Source organism: Monodelphis domestica, chromosome 3 (genome assembly GCF_027887165.1).
Source record: "Monodelphis domestica isolate mMonDom1 chromosome 3, mMonDom1.pri, whole genome shotgun sequence".
Lineage (NCBI taxonomy): Eukaryota > Metazoa > Chordata > Mammalia > Didelphimorphia > Didelphidae > Monodelphis > Monodelphis domestica.
Genome location: NC_077229.1, coordinates 446507742 through 446526421, shown reverse-complemented (window position 1 = coordinate 446526421; position 18680 = coordinate 446507742). Strand labels below are relative to the sequence as shown.

The 18680-nt window shown below is 40.3% G+C and overlaps 1 protein-coding gene across 2 annotated transcripts in view; it reads left to right on the top strand.

Annotated features, from left to right (window-relative positions):
* The first annotated feature begins 10592 nt into the window (after window positions 1–10592).
* C9 (complement C9) overlaps window positions 10593–18680 on the top strand; it is an 82651-nt gene continuing 74563 nt past the window's right edge. For both annotated transcript variants that reach the window (XM_007487420.3, XM_056824567.1), the window contains exon 1: window positions 10593–10742. In XM_007487420.3, coding sequence (XP_007487482.2) covers window positions 10666–10742 — 77 coding nt within the window. In that variant the 5' untranslated portion in view covers window positions 10593–10665. The remainder of the gene's footprint in view (window positions 10743–18680) is intronic.

Below are 18680 nucleotides of genomic sequence, written 5' to 3'. Positions count from 1 at the left end.
AGATTTCTAGAAATATGCCATGAAAAGCAGGAAGCACTATGCAAACCTACTTTGTGAAAGAAGATCTTTCTCCCATTCCCTTCACCACCACACCCTCCCCCATCCAACCCTAAGGCTTCTGGTTAATAGTTAAGCTATGATTATTTGAAAAGATTGCTAAATAATGAAATAGCTGTGTTTCTTGCTGGGAAGTGTTTATGCAACATTATCCTTTTACTTTAAAAAAAACCACTTTGTTCGACTGTTGGAAGTGTGCTGAGTTGGACTGGGAACCTCAGGATTAGGTGCCCCAGCAGCTCCTTTTAACATGGCAGTCATTAGCCTGCTGCTGATGGACGAGCTCCAGCAATTTGTCATCTTACTTAATCAGTTATTAAAGCTTCTCCGGGGCCCTTGTTTTTCTGAAGAGTTCCAGGTTTTAATTATTGGTCACATGCAGCATGCTAGGTAGAAGGCTGAAAACGTGTCCTGTAGGCTTTAATCATCTAGTGGGGCAGGGAGGGGGATCCTGAGTTTAAGGGTTCTTTGTTTAAGGCACCCTGGTTACTGCCAGAGGCCAAGTAGGCAGCTGTGGGGCCCTAACTAGAGAGCCCTTGGCTCTGATGGGCCAACTCCTGTCTTATCCTGCTGGGGCCAGCTTTCTACGCTACTTGAACCCTACTCCACAGCAGCTCCATCACTAACCTCCCTGCCCTGTATCCCCTTCCAGGCCTTTTTTGGGTGTTTTCTTCTCTCATTGGAATGGAAGCTCCTTGGGGCAATTAGGTAGCACAGCAGATAAAGCACCAGGCTTGGAGTCCAGAGGACCAAGGTTCAAATCTGGTCTCTGACACTTCTCAGTAATGTGACCCTGGGCAAGTAACTTAACCCCCATTGCCTGGCCCTTATCACTCTTCCACCTTAGAATCAATACTTAATATCAAGTTTAAGTCAGAAAGTACGTAGGTATTAAAAAAAAATGGAAGCTCCTTGAAGGCAGGAACTATCTTGTTTACTAGTAAATATGTATAGCATAGAACAGTTCCTGGTAAATAGGAAGCATATTATCAGTGCTTTTTCTCTCTACGTACGAGGAGTAAAAACTAGTTGACTGGAAGGACAGGGGTGGTCAAACAACTGGTTAGTGGCAGAGCCGGAACTTGCCCCAATTCTTCCAGCTCCAAACCCAGTATTCTACGTCTACAATAGCACATAGTCTTCTTTTACAGGTGAGGAAACTGAAATTCAATCCGATCAACATTCATTAAGCACCTACTATGTGCCAGGCAGGATAAGATTTCAAAGATTTCTCTCAAAGAGCTTACAATCTAAAAGGACAGGCAACACCCAAAAGGCAGCAGGAAAGCAGGGAGAAAGGGGGGGCATCTTGTTTCATGGAGTTGAAATCAGGAGAGCAGCAGATGAAGAATGCCTCTCTAAGACAGAAGGTCCTAGGTTCAAATCTGGCCTCAGCCACTTCCTAGCTGTGTGACCCTGGGCAAGTCACTTGGCCCCCATTGCCTAGCCCTTACCACTCTTCTGCCTTGGAGCCAATACACAGTATTGACTCCAAGATGGAAGGTAAGAGTTTAAAAAAAAATAAGAATGCCTCTCTAGGAGAAGCCATCAGAAGGAGGGATACCTCTCCCTCAAATCCTCCAATCAGAAGGGAAAGGAGGCTGAGGCAGTTGGTCTCAGTCAAGGCTTGTTTTAACAGCATGGTGGTAAGTTTAAAAGGGAATAGCTTATCCTGGGAGGGGTTCCTGGTTCTGTGGAGTGAAACCAGACAGAGCAGTATATGCAGAATGGAGTAAGCAAGACTCCCTTTTAAAAAGAATCACTCACACAAATCAAAGGCAGGCTCAGGGTGAGAGTTACTTTTGCCTAAAAGAGATTTGAAACTTGTACCATTTGACCCCAGAGGGCAGAAATGGGAGCAATGGGTGAAAGGTGCAGAGACACACATTAACGCTTCAAGACAAAACTTCCTGGTGGTTAAGGTTTTCCTGAAGTAGGATGGATGATCCCAAGAGGTACAGTCGATTCTCCCTTCTCTGAAGACCTTCAAAAGCCAAAGCCAAATACTTATTTGTTAGAAATAGTGTAGCAGACATGCTTTTTTCAATTATGAGTTGAAGTAAATGGCCTCTAGGGTTCCTTTCAACTCTGAGATTCTTTAATAACCACCATTTCATTAGGAAGCATGTTGAGGAACTGGGAGCCCTTGAAGGAGGAACCAAGAAATAGAAATCTGAAGGAAGAGTAGTCTGATGGGATGTTCCATATAGGACTATAAGAGAGGATACCAGAATGTTTTTTAAGTCCTTACCTATTGTCTTAGGATTGATATGAAATATTGGTTCAAAAGCAGAAGAGCAATAAAGGCTAGGCGAAGGGGGTGGGGTAGAAGTTAATGTTGCCCAGGGTCACATATCTAGGAAGTATCTGAAGCTAGATTTGAACCCAGGACCTCTAATCTCCAGGTCTAGCTCTCTATACACTGAGCCATCTAGCTTCCCTAATATAGGAATTGATCAAAGGACACAGTCTATGTGAATAGCTTCTACTAGGGATGGGATGGGGGTGGGGGTTGGGGTGGGCACCTCTCTACCCTAACATGCCAACACCCTAAGATGAACATATGCTAGATATGGCTCTGATACTTAGCTATATCACTCAAGATTTACTGGTAATTTTCTTCTTTGAATTGGCATTTAGCTTGGTTAATTTTAATCTTTTTGTTCATTGGTTAATGTCATGACAAATTTTTTGTTCTTACAACTGCAGCAGCCATCAAAATCATTTGATAATTGTTAAAAAATACTAGGTCCTGACTGAAGCAAGGCAATCCTTTGACATCTCCCTAACTGATGTGAAATTGAGATTAACTCCACCCAATTTATTCTTTAGAATTTCAGCTACCAGGAACGTAGACACCCCTCACTTAAGGATTAACTGTGGGGGAGGAAGGTCTATGACTCACGTGTGCTAGCAAGTGACAAATCAGAAACAACTGAGTGCCTCCTGGGCAGGCCAAAGCCAAGTTTAAGCCACCATTGGTACACATAAGACACAGGAAGTGATGCAAAGAACTGACTTTAAATTTCGCAGTCACTTCCTGTGAAGTGGTCTTCGCCTTGGAACTGGACCATGGAACTCGGGTGTGAGATCTCAGGCTGCTTCCCTTTGGACTGCCACATGGTGAGTGGAAAGGCTGACTCCCTTTCATTGGCTTTTTTCTGGAGGCACCAGCCTCTGGAGAGGCCCCTCATCTTGGAGGAAGCCTCTTGGTTAGAAGTCGTGTTAAATTTAAGCCTCTGCCTGACCCCCAACACTCCCTTGCTGGGGCCTCTGAATTCCAGCCTGGTTCAGACCAGGCCAGAGCAGTTCTCTCTTTCTCTCTCTCATTTACTTAATTTTTTCCCTCTATTTGTAAATAAACTACCATAAAAACCATTCTGACTTGAGTAATTCATTGGGATTTGGTTATTAAATCCGTAGCGACCAATGCTCAAATATTCGGTTCAACCATAAATTTTACCCCTTACACTGATTCACTATCCCACTCACCATACTGGCTATTCCAAACCATTTCATCAATCCTCCAGCTTCATGGCACCCTTCCCATCTCCCAGCCCCAGAAGAAGTGGCCCTTTTCCTCACCAGGGAAAACTTCTTTACATACATAAATAATCTCATATCATCTTGTCTTTGTCAACAGAATGCCTTCTCTATCATCCCCATTCTCACTAATATTTCATCCCTCCTTATCTCATTCCCTGTTGTTTGCAAACACGGCTATGTCCCCTTCAGGATTAAAAAAAAAAAATCCTCACTTGATCAGATCTTTTTAGGTGGCTGTTGTCTTAGATGTCTCATCTCTTCCATGGCTAGGCTTTTTTGAGATGCATTTGCATTTGGTGGCTCCACTTCTCTTCTTACTCTTCTGAATACTTTTGTGGCATGTTTCAGATTACATTGAATTATGTAATTGAATTGTTAAAACTACCCTCTCCAAGGTTATGAATGATTTCTTAATTGACAAATCTAATGTTGCCTTTTCTCATTCCTGTACTTCTTAATTTCTCGATAACCGTTGACACTATCGATTGTCCTCCTCTCCTAGATACTTTCAAGTATGTTTTTTTGTGGCATTTCTTTTTCCTGGTTCTCCTCCTGTCTCACTACTCCTTCTCAATCTCCTTTGTTGATTCTCCATCCAGCTAATGCCCACTAACTGTGGATATAACCCAAGGAACCTCTCTTGAGTATCTCTTTTCTTCTCCCTCTATACTCTAATTTGGTGAAGTCCTCAGCTCCTATAGGTTCAATTGTCATCTCTATGCAAATGATTCTCAGGTCAACTTGTCCAGCCCTAACCTCTTTCCTGAGATCCAGTCTCCCATCAACATCTACCAATTGGACATCTCAAATGGATGGATGTCCCATAGACTCAACATGTCCAAAACATTATGTTTCCCTCCCCTCCTCCCCCAACTGTCCCCTTGTCTAAACTTCCTTATTACTGTCAAAGGGCATCATCATCTTTCTAGTCACCCATTCTCACAACCTTGCTGTCGTCTTCAACTTGTATTTTTCCTACATATTCAATCTGTTTCCAAGTCTTGTTGTTTCTCCCTTCACAATATCTCTCAAATGCATCCCCTTTCTCCACTCACAGCCACCAGACTGATACAAGTCCTCAGCACTTCATGCCTGAAGCATTTCGACAGCCTGATGATTGGTTTCCCCACCTTAAGTCTCTCCCCAAACACCCTCTAAAGTCTACCCTCCAAACAACTGCCAAAGTAATCTTCCTAAACACAGACCTGATGATACCAGTTGAATAAATTCCAATGCCTCCCTATCACCTTCGGGATCAAATATAAAATACTATGGCTTGTAGAGCTAGAGGGGACCCTAATGGACATGTAGTCCAACCTTTTCATTTTATAGGTGAGGAACTGAGGCCCTTCATGCCCAGGGACCAGGGTCCTTGTTTACCTTTTCAGCTTTATTTTACTCTTCTCCACATATAAACTCTACAATCCAGTAACATGTGCCTTCTTGCTGTTCTTTGCATGCAATATTCCATCTCCCAAATAGCGATCAATGTGCCTTATGCCTGGAATGCTCTTTTTTATCACCTCCATTTCATGACATGCCTGTCTTCCCCAGCTTTCTTCAAGACTCAGCTTGAATCCTGCTTTAAGCAAGAGGTCTTTGATAGTCCCTACGCCTACCCCACCCATCCCCTATTGCTAATTCCTTTGAGATTACCTTCCATTTATTACAGAGAGAGAGAGACAGAGATACATATATCTTGTATATGCTGACAACTTGAATATGTACAGGAATCCTTAGGCTGACCTTTATGTCTGACAACCAGTCTTCAAGAAATCCCCAAATCTGACCCTTATCCCAGACTGAACAATAAACCATTAAGTACCTTTTAGTCACCTGAGTCAGAACTCAGCTAAAGATAATCTCCACCTTAATTACTCATTCAATCACCCTTGCCTCTGGATATTACATCTAGGCCTTTCCCTATCACTTTAGACTGTGGTTAGTGCTTCATTCCCAAACTCTTGGCCAGGCAGATGCCTTTCTCCCTCTCTCAAAATGTATATAAGCACCTTATTTTCTGCAGTTCATTGGAAGTCATAGAATTGCTATTTTGTGCTTCTTCCCAGATCTGTCTACCTGGAAGAAAGACCCTTATTATAACTACTTTGGTAGTTCTGCATTTTTTCAGATTGACTGTACCTAGCATTTTGCATATCATCTCCCCCCCATTAGAATATGAGCTTCCTGAGGGAAATAACATGTTTTTGTCCTTCTTTGTATCCTCAGTACTTGACACAGGGACTGGAATAAAGCAAGGGCTTTGTAAATGCTTGCTGTTTGTTGGGTCCATTCATACTTTATAACAGACAGACTTGATAATAATTACTTTCTTCTATAAAAAAGGAATTTTTTAATTTCTTTAATTTAATGGGGGACCTGAAGGTCCTCTTATCATAGAAATGTGTAGGAATAAATCAGTCCACAGGGACAGGAAGTAGGAACCGGAGAGCTCCCTGCTGAGCCAGCATCAGTTGCAAGCTGTTAGTTGTTGACAGTTAGGAGAGTCAGTTGCTGACAGTTAGGGCTGGTAGTTGTGAGGAAGTTGGTTGCTGGGTGTGAGTTGGTTGTTGGGGGTTGGATGCTGGAATATAAAGGCAGGCCTGAGCTTACTGAGAGGGCTTTTTGCCTCTGGAATCTCTAAAGAGCAGGAGGTCTGTCTCATAGGCCAGGATCTGCTATTAGTTGGCTACTGACAATTTGGGCTGCTATTGAAAAGTGATTGAAGGAGTGAGTGGTAGCTGTCTATTATTTTAGGGAGTTAGGGAGTTAGTGAATCATTTCTACATAGTGTAGGTTAGATGGGCCTGGTGTTTGCCAGACAAGAAGAAGCTGTCCTTGGAAGACAGTTGGAGGTAGTTATTAAGAATTGTATAATTGGAAATCTGTTACCCTAAAAAAGAACCACATTTCCTGGGAGCCCACTGACTTCCTGTCATTATGTACTTCCTATAGACAGAGATATTAGTGAGTGGGCAGTCTTCTTCGGCTTGCAGACAGCATGGTGGTGGTGGTAAGCTAAGTGTGGGGATTTTTAAATGGGCTAATCATTTATTTTGTATCTTCTTTATTCCATGATTTCTAATGATCATTAATAAATCCCTTAAAACACAATATTTTATTATTGAGATCTAATTTTAATTTTTATAGAATTTTAGGTATATTTATAGGGTATAAGATTAGTAATCTCTCTTTCCTCTTTACTATCTTTCTATATTCTTTTACTATTTCTAATTTAATTAAACTAAATTGTTAATTGTTAAAAGCTGCTAGTTTTCTTTTCTCTATCATTAAAACTTAAATTATTAAAAGCTGCTCTATTATTTTGTCAAAAACCCCTATTTAATCCTTACACTTTCAACTGAGAGCCATAGTCTATTGAGAAGGAAGCAATGAACTGGAAATCATAAGATATGGATGGATTCAGTTTTTAATTCTGCCACAATTTAGTTCTAAGCTGATAGGCAAAATGTCCTTTAAATCCAAGATTTTCATTTTTGAAATGAGAGGGCAGAAAACACAAGAAGAGAAAAGAGTACTGGATTAGGAATCAAAGGACCCCAATTCATCACCACTGGCTACTTACGACATCTGGGACTTTGGACAAGTCACTTAGCATCTTTGGGCCTCAGTTCCTCACCTATAAAATGAAAAGGTTGGACTAGATGTCCATTAGGGTCCCCTCTAGCGCTAAATACATGATTCTATCATCTCTAAGGTGATTTTTCTGTTTTAAAATTCTCTGATTCTAGCCATTATCCTAGGAGATCTTTTACTATTCTTGGTCTGCAAGATTCCCATACTTTTATTATAATAGAGCAAAATATCTAGTAGTTTGTGGACCACTTCCTGGTGAGTTTAACCAGAACTTGATTCAGAACAGATCATAGAATCCTGCAATCATAGCTCTAGAACTAGAAGGGACCTCAGAGGTCAAGAAGTCCAACCCCTTTCTTTTACAAATGAAGAAACCCAAAGTTCAGGGAGGTTAAGTGATTTGTTTAATATCACTTTGTGTGTGTGTGTGTGTGTGTGAAAATTTTGCCTGGAAATTTTTGAAAAAGTAAAGTAGGGGCAGCTAGATGACTTATTGAAAAGCCAGACCTAAAAACTTGAGGTCCTAGGTTCAAATCTGTCCTCAGAAACTTTCTTACTCTGTGACCCTCAGCAAGTCACAACCCCAATTGCCTTACTACTCTTCTTATGAATGAACTTACTACTCTTCTGCCTTAGAACCAGTATTTAACATTGATTCGAAGGTGGCTGGTAAGGGTTTCAAAAAAAGAAAAGAAAGAATTAGATGGTCAGACCATCATTTTCATTGTCATCATCGTCGTCGTCATTAATATCATCTTATGCTTATCTGACCATTACCTTGCTAAAAGACTTTTCACCTATACCTAAATGTATTTCAAAATAGTTCCTCAAATTAGCTCAGCCAAGAAAAAAACCCCATAAACTATTCAAAATATATTGCATGAGTCAGTCTCCAAAGGGCAAAGCTGCTTATATGCTCTAGTCACACCTACTTATCTTTAAGCCTAATTAGTATAAAATTCTCTCTCCCATTACAAGGACTTAGCCTTTATATTTGCACCTCAGAATGATCCTCAAGAATGAGACTCATTAAAGAGTCACATAAACTTGTACTCTAGGTCTCCTGGCTTTATATTCCCTGGGCCAGTGCTAACATCTTGTTACATGCCGGGCTGCACAGGAAGTGGCTTGTGGCCATAGAATTATTCAATTATCTAATTGTAGTTATTTCCCACCCATTTCATCAGCCATGGAAAAGTCTGCTCTGCCTCTATAAACTGCAGCTCGGCACTAGTGAGACACCACTCAGATATGTTGTTTTCACAGCAGTCTGAGTACTGAAATGAACTTCCGCCTGTCCTTAGGAGCCACAAATGGTGGCAGCTCAAGGAATCTGGTTACTTTAGCCTCCATCCACGAGCTGCCCTTACTCCACTTGTGTTGTATACAGGAATTGCTTGCACTGTATCCCTCCTCATGAGATGATTCCATGTCCATCCCATACATTCTTTTAAAAATTTGACTTGTTATATTAAAGTACACAGTTAATTCTCTCCCTTCTTCTCCGCCATTAGAGAAGGCACCATTTGACAAAAAGATAGATGTATATACACATATTTCTTTTTATCAGTCCTTTCTCTGGAGGTGGACATACACAATTGTTATTGGAACAATATTTCTGTAGCTGAAAAGAATTCCCTTGGTTCTGCAACATTGGTTCTGTCTTTTCTTTTCCCTAAGTGCCTATGAAAATGCAGCCACAGATTTCAAACTTTTCAGCTAACATTCCTTATCCTTCCATGAATCATTGAGAATTAAATGTACTTCTAAAGCAAAGGTTTATGAGAACAGTTGTCTCAAATCAGTGACAAAATACAATTTTTAATATTTGCTTTCTGGCATTTTGCAATCCATGTTTTCTCTATCTCCCTCCCACCTCTCCCCCCTCTCCAAGGAGGCAGGTTATATGAACAAGTTGTAGGGATGTTACCATACAACACATATTTCCATGTTTGTCATGTTGTGAAACAAGACACATTGAAAAAAATTCATGGAAGAAATAAGGGAAGAACGGTATATTTCCATCTAAATTTGGACTCCGTCTAAGAAGGCTATGGAAGTGGATATTCTTTTTCATTGTAATTCTATTGAAGTTGTCCTGGATCCTTGCCTTGTTCTCCTGGTTCTGCTCATTTTACTTTGCATCAATTCATATGAGTCTTTCCAGGTATTTTTGTGATCATCTCATTTGTCATTTCTTACGGTGCAATAGTATTCCATTACAATCACATACCACAATTTGTTCAGCCATTCGCAATTGATGTTCTTGTTGTTACCAATTATTGTGCCTTGGGGTAGCTAGGTGCCTCAGGGAATAGAGTCAGCCCTAGATATAGGAGGTCCTGGGTTCAAATGTGACCTCAGACACTTCCTAGCTCTGCAACTCTAGGCAAGTCATTAAGGCTGAAGGTTAGAGTTTGTTTGTTTTTAAAAAAATAAAACTATTACTGTACCTCAGTGTTGCTTGTGTGAAAACATTGTACATAACTAATTTTTAGAATGAAAAAGAAAATTGAAAAAAAAATTGTGTGGCCATTCTTTTCAATGCTTGGCCTATGAGCAAGGGTGCATTAATACCAACATGAAACCGTGGAAAGAGTTGTCAGCTTTAGAATCAAAAGACCTGGGTTCATATTCTAGATGCCATTTAATGAGCTCTGTGATCTTGGACAAGTCATTTTATCTTCTCTAGACCTCAGTTTCCTCAACTATAAAATGGAGGGGGACATTGAACCTGAGCTCTAAAGTCCCTTGGGGCACTAAATCTATGATCCTATGACATTCACCATGTCTAAAATGTGGGGTTTGATTAAAGTCTGAAAAGGGATAAGAAATAAAACAATAGAATTGGAGAGGGAGAATGTCAGTAGTAACACTGGATCCAATAAGGGGTGTAACCATTCTAAGAGAGTTCATGGCAGAGAACCTTATGATACGGTAGTGGGGATGGATGGGGAGTTGCCATGGGGCACAAGTAACCTGTCCACAGGAGAAAGTATGCCCACTTGTAAGGTGGCGTGCCCTAAGGCAAAGCCCCATTCACCTGTTCTGCTTACAGCTCTCAATCCAGTGATGGTTTGGAACTTTAAGGTGTGTCGAAATCAGTGTAACTGCTTTGGATGGAATTTCAGTGATCATATAAACCAAAAAACTAAATCCTTACCATTCATTGTTATTGTAGAGGCAAACAGAGTTAAGTGTCTCGCCCAGTGTCACGCAGCCAGTAAGCCTCTGAGGCTGAATTAGAATCTGACAGAGAAATCTCATTTTCCAAATCTACAGATTATATAGTAACAGGCCATTTACTTTTCTTTGCCTGGACTTTGGAGTCCTCTTAACGGAAATCAGCAATGACTCTGACCCATGACAGGAAATTCTTGGAGTCCTCTGCCTTCCCATTGAAGATAAATAGATTACAAAACCAATCACAGTCACTTCTTTGGCAACTGCCTAAGAGACAGCAGCATGTCTGTTGACCGGAGATTTGCCCTTCTAATATGGCTTTTAGAAATAATTCTTTTGGTGAATGGAACTAAGATAAGGTGAGTCTATCACTTTCCCCTCCTTTGCTATGTAGCTCTTATTTCATTTAATCCAACATTTATTAAGCATCTTCCCTGATTCAAATCTCAGCCCTGATGCATGACTCTGGTCAATGCTTAGCCTCTCTGGGACTCAGTAAAATAAGGATTAGATTAGATGGGATCCAAGGTCCTTTCCAGCTCTGACCCAATAAGGGCAAGGTGATCTCCAGAACCATGAAAGATAAAAATAATACAGTCTCTAGCCTACAAATGCTTGCTTTACTAGGAAAATAATTTATAAGAAGGGACAGTTAGGTGGATCAGTGGATTGAGAGCCAGTTCCTGGGCTTGAATCTGGCCTCAGATACTTCCTAGCTATTTGACCCTGGGCAAGTCATTTAACCCCCACTGCCTAGCCCTTATCAGTCTTCTGCCTTGGAACTCATATGCAGTATTGATTCTGAGATGGAAGGTAAGGAAATAAATATAAATAAAAAAAGCAACATAAACAGAGAAAAGTATGATCCAAGGTTATCCAAAAAGGAAGGCAGTATTATCAAGTGGGGGATTTGGGAAGGCTTCTCAGAAGAGCTGGCATCTGAGCTGAGCCTTGAAGGATGGTAAAGACTCTGAGAGACAAGGGTAAGGAAAGAGTCCTTTATAGGCAAAAGATACCATATTGTTATTGTCGATTATTATAGAACATATGAATTATAATAGAATGAAGTGAAAGAGGTCTTAATAGAAGTGAAAAAGTCTGAACTAAGGGGATAGTCATTTGAATGGAGATAAAGGGGAGATAGATGAGAGATATTATAGAAGTAGAATTGTTAATACTTAGCAAAGGACTATCTAGGATGAGGGAAAGGGATAAAAAAAGAGTTGAGGATGACTGAGGTGGAGAACTGGAATGATTAAAGGGGATAGTGCCTGCCGCAGATATAGGGTAGGTTGGGGGGAAAAAAGAAGGGTTTAAAGACAAAGATGAATACTGTTTTGAATATTTTGAGTTTGAATTTGCTAACAAGACAACCAGGTTGAGATGTCCAACAGACAGTGAGAGGTGCAATTAGGATACAGATTAGATCTGGGTATATAATTTAGAAGTTGCCTACATGGAAGTGATTATTGAATCCAGGGAGGTGACAAGGTGACTAAGGGAAGGACTGTGGTACAAAATAAGACCTAGGAAAGAGCTTCGGGAAACATCTACACTTAATTGATAGAGATGAAGGAGAAACCAGTAAAGAAGATTGAAAAGGAATGGCTAAAACCAATAGGGGAAGAGGGCAATGTCTAAGAAGTAGCATGGTATAATGAAAAGAAGCTAATCCTGGAGTCAAAAATCATGAGTTCAAATTCCTGCTTGGCCACTTACTATTTGTTGTCACCTTGAACAAGTCATTTCACCTCTCTGGGCCTTAGTTTTCCATCTGTAAAACAAGAGGGCTGAACTCAAAGACCATTTGTGTCTCTTCCAGTTTTAAATAATCTGGAATCATAAAATTCTAAATAAAAAGTAAATGACTAGTGGCATCTGCCTTCTGAAGATTCTACTGCCAATACAAGTCAATGGAAAAAGCAGAAATTATTAAGCATCTACTAAAGGTAATGGAAGTAAATATAAAAGGAAATGAGTCATTGCTCTCAAGAGCTTATACCCTAATGGGAGGGAGACAACATTTAAAGGGAAGTGGTAGCCAAAGAAGGGAGCTTTGATCTGGATGCTCACAGGGATTGTCATATTCTTTCCAGAATCATTCATTTGATTATGATGTTGTTCTTTAGAACAAATCTGGAAATCAGAAATTTTTTTAATTTTTATGTGAAACACACTTCCATATTGCCATTTTTGTAAGAGCATGCTCTTACAAACCGAAACCACAAATATCCTGATATGAAACATAATATGCTTTGATTCTCATCCATTGTACACCAACAGTTTTTTCTCTGGAGGTGGAGAGCATTCCCCATCATAAATCTTTCCGGATTGTCCCAGATCGTTGCATTGCTGAGAGTAGCCAAATTTTCACTGCTGATCATCATATATTTTTGTTACTGTGTACAGCGTTCTCCTGGTTCTACGTATTTTGCTCTGCTTGAAATTATTTTAAAAAGAAATGTATTGGGTACAGTAAAAGAGAACAAGTGGGAAATGAGGTGTGACTCCCAATTCTCCAGGTGCTGAAAGGTTTATATTGTATAGAATTCTGACAAAAGAACTCACACTCAAGCTCTGTGTATTCAGTTAATCAATTTTGCTGAGGACAACTTGAAAGCAAATTGAGATGGATATTAGTAAAGATAAAAACTTCTTGTTATTGCTTAGTGATTTTCAGTTTTGTCCAACATTTTGTGACCCCTTTTAGGGATATTCTTAGCAAATATGCTGGAATGGTTTGCCATTTCCTTCTCCAACTCATGTAATAGATGAAGAAATTGAAGCAAACTGGGTTAGATGACTTGCCCAGGATCATACAGCTAGTAAGTGTCTGAACTCAGGTTTTACTAATTTTGGCACTCTAGTCAGGGTGCCAAAACACAAGGGAACCCCAAATTCAAGCTTAAGTAGACACAAAACAAAAATATTTGGGTAGATCCAGGACCTAGGAGACCCCAACTTCTTTGTAGCCTTCTCTTGGAGAGTTATTAAGGCTAGAGCAATATTCTGGGTGCAAACAATATCTAATTGCATGAAGTTGAATCTACACAGTATAATAATATGTTTTCTGAACAATATAATGAGTGATAAATAATAACCCACACAGAACAAAGGTGCAGGTGGCAGCAGGGTAGAGAGCAAGCTAGTTATGGAAACTTGAGTAAGTTGGTATTCAATTACTCCCTAAACATGTTATAAAACTGAGTAATTATGTGGAGAAGGGAATAGAAAGTAATCAAGAATGTGAAGGTGGGTGATCATGTCAAAAACTACAAAGAGGTCTAAAAGAAGAATGACTGGGGGTGGGGGTAGAGGGGGAAATCATTAGAATTTTGGGATCATAGACCAGAAGAGCAGGAGACAATAGGTACTGTGGAAAGGTAGGACAGACCCTGATAGGGATGAAATCATTCCAAAAAGTAGGAAGTAAAGGGATATTTTGTCTAAGTATATAGTACAACAGTAAATCTCAGGGATTAGGAGAGCATGAGGAGATAGTTTCTTGGCAGAAAACCAATTGACTGGAACCTCAACTCTCAGGGTTACCTGTGATAACCCGAGGATTGAGGAGTGGATTGGTTGAACTAGGGTCTGGGTCAATAATTAACAGATGATCAGATACCCAGGGCTGAACCAGGCTAAGTGCCAGTTCTTCATCTTCATTCCAGGGTGGTGGGCAACTTAACACACCCACAAGAATCTTAAGTGAAGATATTGCTATTATTGTTGTTTAGTTATGCCTGACTCTTTGTGGTCCAATTTAGGGCTTTCTTGCAAAAGATCCTGGAGTGGTTTGCCATTTCCTTCTCCAGCTCATTTTACAGATGAAGAAACTAAGACCAACAGGATTAAGTGACTTGCCTAGCTAGAGTCACACAGTTCGTGTCTAAGGCCAGATTTGTGCTCAGGTTTTCTCCTGATTCCAGACCTGGCACTCTAGCTGTGTTACCTAGCTGTCCCACCTACCACTTGAATATAGGCAACCCCAATACCCTGTTTACAGTCATAGTGAAGTCAAAGGTATGAATTCTAATGCCTCTGATTCTCCTTAATCAATAGAAATCTGTATTTGGTTAACTATGCCATAAATTTAGGGCAAGGACCATGTTGATTTTCATTTTTGTCTCTTCGGCACCTCTTTGACACATTGTTATATATAATAAATGCTTAAGAAGTATTTTTTTAACTGAATTGAACTGAACCAAACCAGGACTCCTAACCTAGAAGGTCCTTCCTTCCTTCCTTCCTTCCTTCCTCATTCACAGGCAATGTCATTCATTTTAATACCCATAAAGAGACAGTGAACAGCATCCATTTCACAATTTAACTGAGAGTTCAAAGGGCATTTGGGGATAGCAAGCTGTCTTGATTTTCTTGGTATTTAATGGATCATAAATTCCTATTTGGCATTCACAGAGTGCCATAACCTTCTATGGCATTGCTGAAACAAATAAAAGAGGACTTCAGAGAAAGCTGAAAATGTTTAAGCATGACATGAAATAAGATGGATGAGGCACTTGTGCCTCTTCATCTCATCGTGATATCATAGTTTAACAGAAGCGAGACTACTTCAGTTCATATGTAATACATCTGCCTGCCTAGAAAACATTTAATGAAGAGAAAAGGATGGCTGCCATTGGAAACTCTTGTCTGATTATTGATCATTAAGAGAAACCACTTCCACCATTAAAAAAAACCAAACAATTCATTTTTAAAGTTCTTTAATTTGTTTCCATATTTCCTCAGTACAATTTTGGACAACTTTTCTGAAATGTTGTGATCCATGTTTTCTCCCTCCATCCCACCCTGGTGCTTCCCCAAGATGGGAAGTGATGTGATATAGATCACACATGTGTTAGCATACAATGCATATTCCCATCATCATATTGTGAAAGAAGACTCATAAAGAAACACTCGGAAGACATTGTAAAGAAGTGGTGTGCTTCGATCTGCATTCAGACTGTCAGTTCCTTCTACAGCAGTGGGTAACCTTTTCCCTCCTGAGTCCCTTGGAGTTGTCCTGGATCCTTGTATTGCTGGCAGCAGTTTGAAGTTATTCACAGCTGACCATCATACATTATCGTTGTCTCTGTGTACAATGTTCTGATTCTGCTCACTTCACTTTCCAGCTCTTTCTGAATTCCTCCAGTTTTTATTCCTTTGAGCACAAAAGTATTCCATCACCAGCATATACCACAGTTTGTTCAGCCATTCCCCAATTGATGGGCATCCCTTTAGTTTCAATTCTTGGCCCCCACAAAAAGAGCTGCTGTAAAGATTTTTGTACAAGTAGGTCCTTTCGCCTTGTCTTTGTTCTCTTTGGAGTGCAGAGCTAGTGGCGGTATTTCTGCTCTGCTACTTAATAGCTCTTACATGAATCTATTGTACACTTTACCTGTCACAGCTCTCAACAACATTCAAGCACTCACTGAGCATTTGTTCTCTGCAGAATGCCATTCCTCGGTCCCCAGGAGAAACAATAATAACAGCGAATATTTCCAGTGTGCCATTTACTATGTGCCTGGCACCATGCTAAACGCTTTACACATATCTCATTTAATCTTCACAACAATCCTGGCGGAGAGTTGCTATTATTATCCCCATTTTACAGACTGAAGAAGCTGAAGCAAACAGAGATTAATTGGTTTGCCCAGGGTCACACAGCTAGTATATGTCTGAGGCCAGATTCAAATTCAGGTCTTTCTGACCTCAGGCCCAGAGTGTATCCACTGAGCTACCTCCCTACCTCCTTGAGGATCTTATAATCTAATGGAGAAATGAACAACACAAATAAGGAAATATCACACAAAATTATGTAAGTGGATCAAAGAAGTCCCAACCAAGTGCAATTTGAGATCGGAGAGAGAAAAGATCATTTAGTCTAGGGAGATCAAGGAAGGCTTCTAGGAAGAGGTGGCCCTGGAAGTGAGTCCTCTTTCATCAAGGTAAAAGTGGCTGCCATTTGACCACAGATCAATTTGTGTCTGTGGCTGTGTCTGCTGCCTTAGTCTATGCCTTGGTAATGGGTACATATTAACAGTGTTTGTTGAGCCTAGGAACATTTGTTGGTTTTGTTAGTTACTCTTTCAAAGTTTCAGAACAATTGTTTCAGAATTGTTTCAGAACAATTAAATCACAAACTTTATGTTCTTATTGATTTGATTTATAGAGCTTTATTCTCTAGATAACACCAATATTTGGTCAATCCAATTGACAAGAGGCCATTTTAGGGGGTAGGTAGGTAGCTCAATGGATTGAGAGCCAGACCAAGAGACAGGAGGTCCTGGATTCAAATTTGCCCTCAGACAATTCCTAGCTGTGTGACCCTGGACAAGTCACTTAACCCCCATTGCCTAGCCCTTACCGCTCTTCTGCCTTGGAACCAATACACAGTATTGACTCTAAGAAGGAAGGTAAGAGTTAAAAAAGAGGCCATTTTAACAAGACATATTTAATAGGGTAGGCTTTGCTGAACTTCTGCTTTAGCACTCATAAGAGACTATGACTAATCCAGTAGAAATGTTTGGACCCCTTTATAAATATGGTTCTGATAACATCTCCTAACCAAGTATCTTAGACCACCCCATTTTTTAACCCTTCCCTTCCATCTTGGAATCAGTACTACATATTGGTTCCAAGGCATTCCTAAGGCAATGGGGGGGGGGGGGTTCAAGTGACTTGGCCAGGGTCAGGTCACACAGCTAGAAAGCGTCTGAGGTCAGATTTGAATCAATCCCATCTCCAAGCTTTGAAGATTTTAATCAACCATCTTACCTAGAATTCAAAATGGGTCTCCCTCCTACCAAGTTCCATTCCATAAAGAATGATGTTATTGGGAAGTTCCAATGTATATAGGGATGCCCAATGAGAGGTGGTCTTCTTTTCTCCCTGCTATGTGGGGAAAAAAAGTATCCCTTTTTTCCATGTCCTTTTCTTAACTGTTACAACGCATCTTTCTTTCATTCAATTACTGCCCTTCCTGCTCCACGTCAAAGAAGCATTTTTTCATTTGGAAAATATTTTCATTTGCTGAGGAGCCTTGCTTACCAGGAGAGGCTAGGGGAGGGGAGTCCCCATCATTTGAACCTCATGTATTTACCTTGACCCTTTTTGAAAAAGAAAAATCAATTTGAACAGTCCAGATTCCAGGCTGTGCAGTGCCCTGCTGAACAGACATGAGATCCCATGCATGCCCTGGGAAGACTGCCCTGCCTTTGAAGTCCTTCCCTGTTGGTCTTGCCATACTCAGCTGCTCAGGGGGGGAGGGAAGGCCCCTTTAGCCTGGCTCTCCTGACCCAAACAGCTGTGCCGCCAACCTTTTCTTGGCTTCCTCTCATTGCCCATAGGCTCCTATTTGGAGACCTAGAAAGGGAAGAAGGTCCATTATTACTGATCTTGTATTCTGTTTAAAAATAAATTATGAATTAATATACATAATATATATGCATATATATCCTAGTATATATCCCTAATAATAATGTCAGAATCAGCATGGAAAAGTGAAGAGAAAGTTTTCTTTGAAGCCAAGAAAGCCCTGCCTCTCTCACACAATCTGTGATGTAACTTAAACTCTCTGTCTCCTCAGTAACTCTCTACAGGAATTCTTAATTTAGGAACTATGAACTTAAAAGTTTTTTTTTTTACTGTATTTCAATATAATTAGTTTCCTTTGTAGTGGTGTTGTGCAATTATTTTTCAATTTTGTCTGATTCTTTGTAACCTCATTTGGGTTGTTCTTGGGAAAAGATACTAGAGTGGTTTGCCATTTCCTTCTCCAGCTCATTTTACAGATGAGGAAACTGAGACAAAGTTAAGTGGCCTGCCCAGGGTCACTGGGCTAGGAAATGTCTGAGGTCAAACTTGAACACAGGGATGAGTCTTTCCCAGGCCCAGAACTCTATCTACTGTACCATCTAGTTGGCTTTATAATAGAATAGTGTAACCCCATTCTTCCTCTCCTAAGATCATATTAAAGAGGAGAAAGGAAGATGGTAGTTTCTAAATCTGTATGTGTAATGGAAAATCACTGGACCAAGAATTAGGAAAGCTGAGTTCTAATCTGGACTATGACACCTAGTAGGAATGTGACCTTGGCAAAGCCCTTGAGCCCAATGGGTCTTAGCATCATTGTGCATAAAATGAAGTGGGGCGGGAGGGGGGGAGGGAGAAGACTAACTAAGTTTCCTTTCATTTCTCAAATATTACATGATCCTTTCTCATTCTCTTCTTAACTCTCTGAAATTGGGCTTCAGACTTCATCATTCATCTGAAACTGCTCTCTCCAAAATCATCAA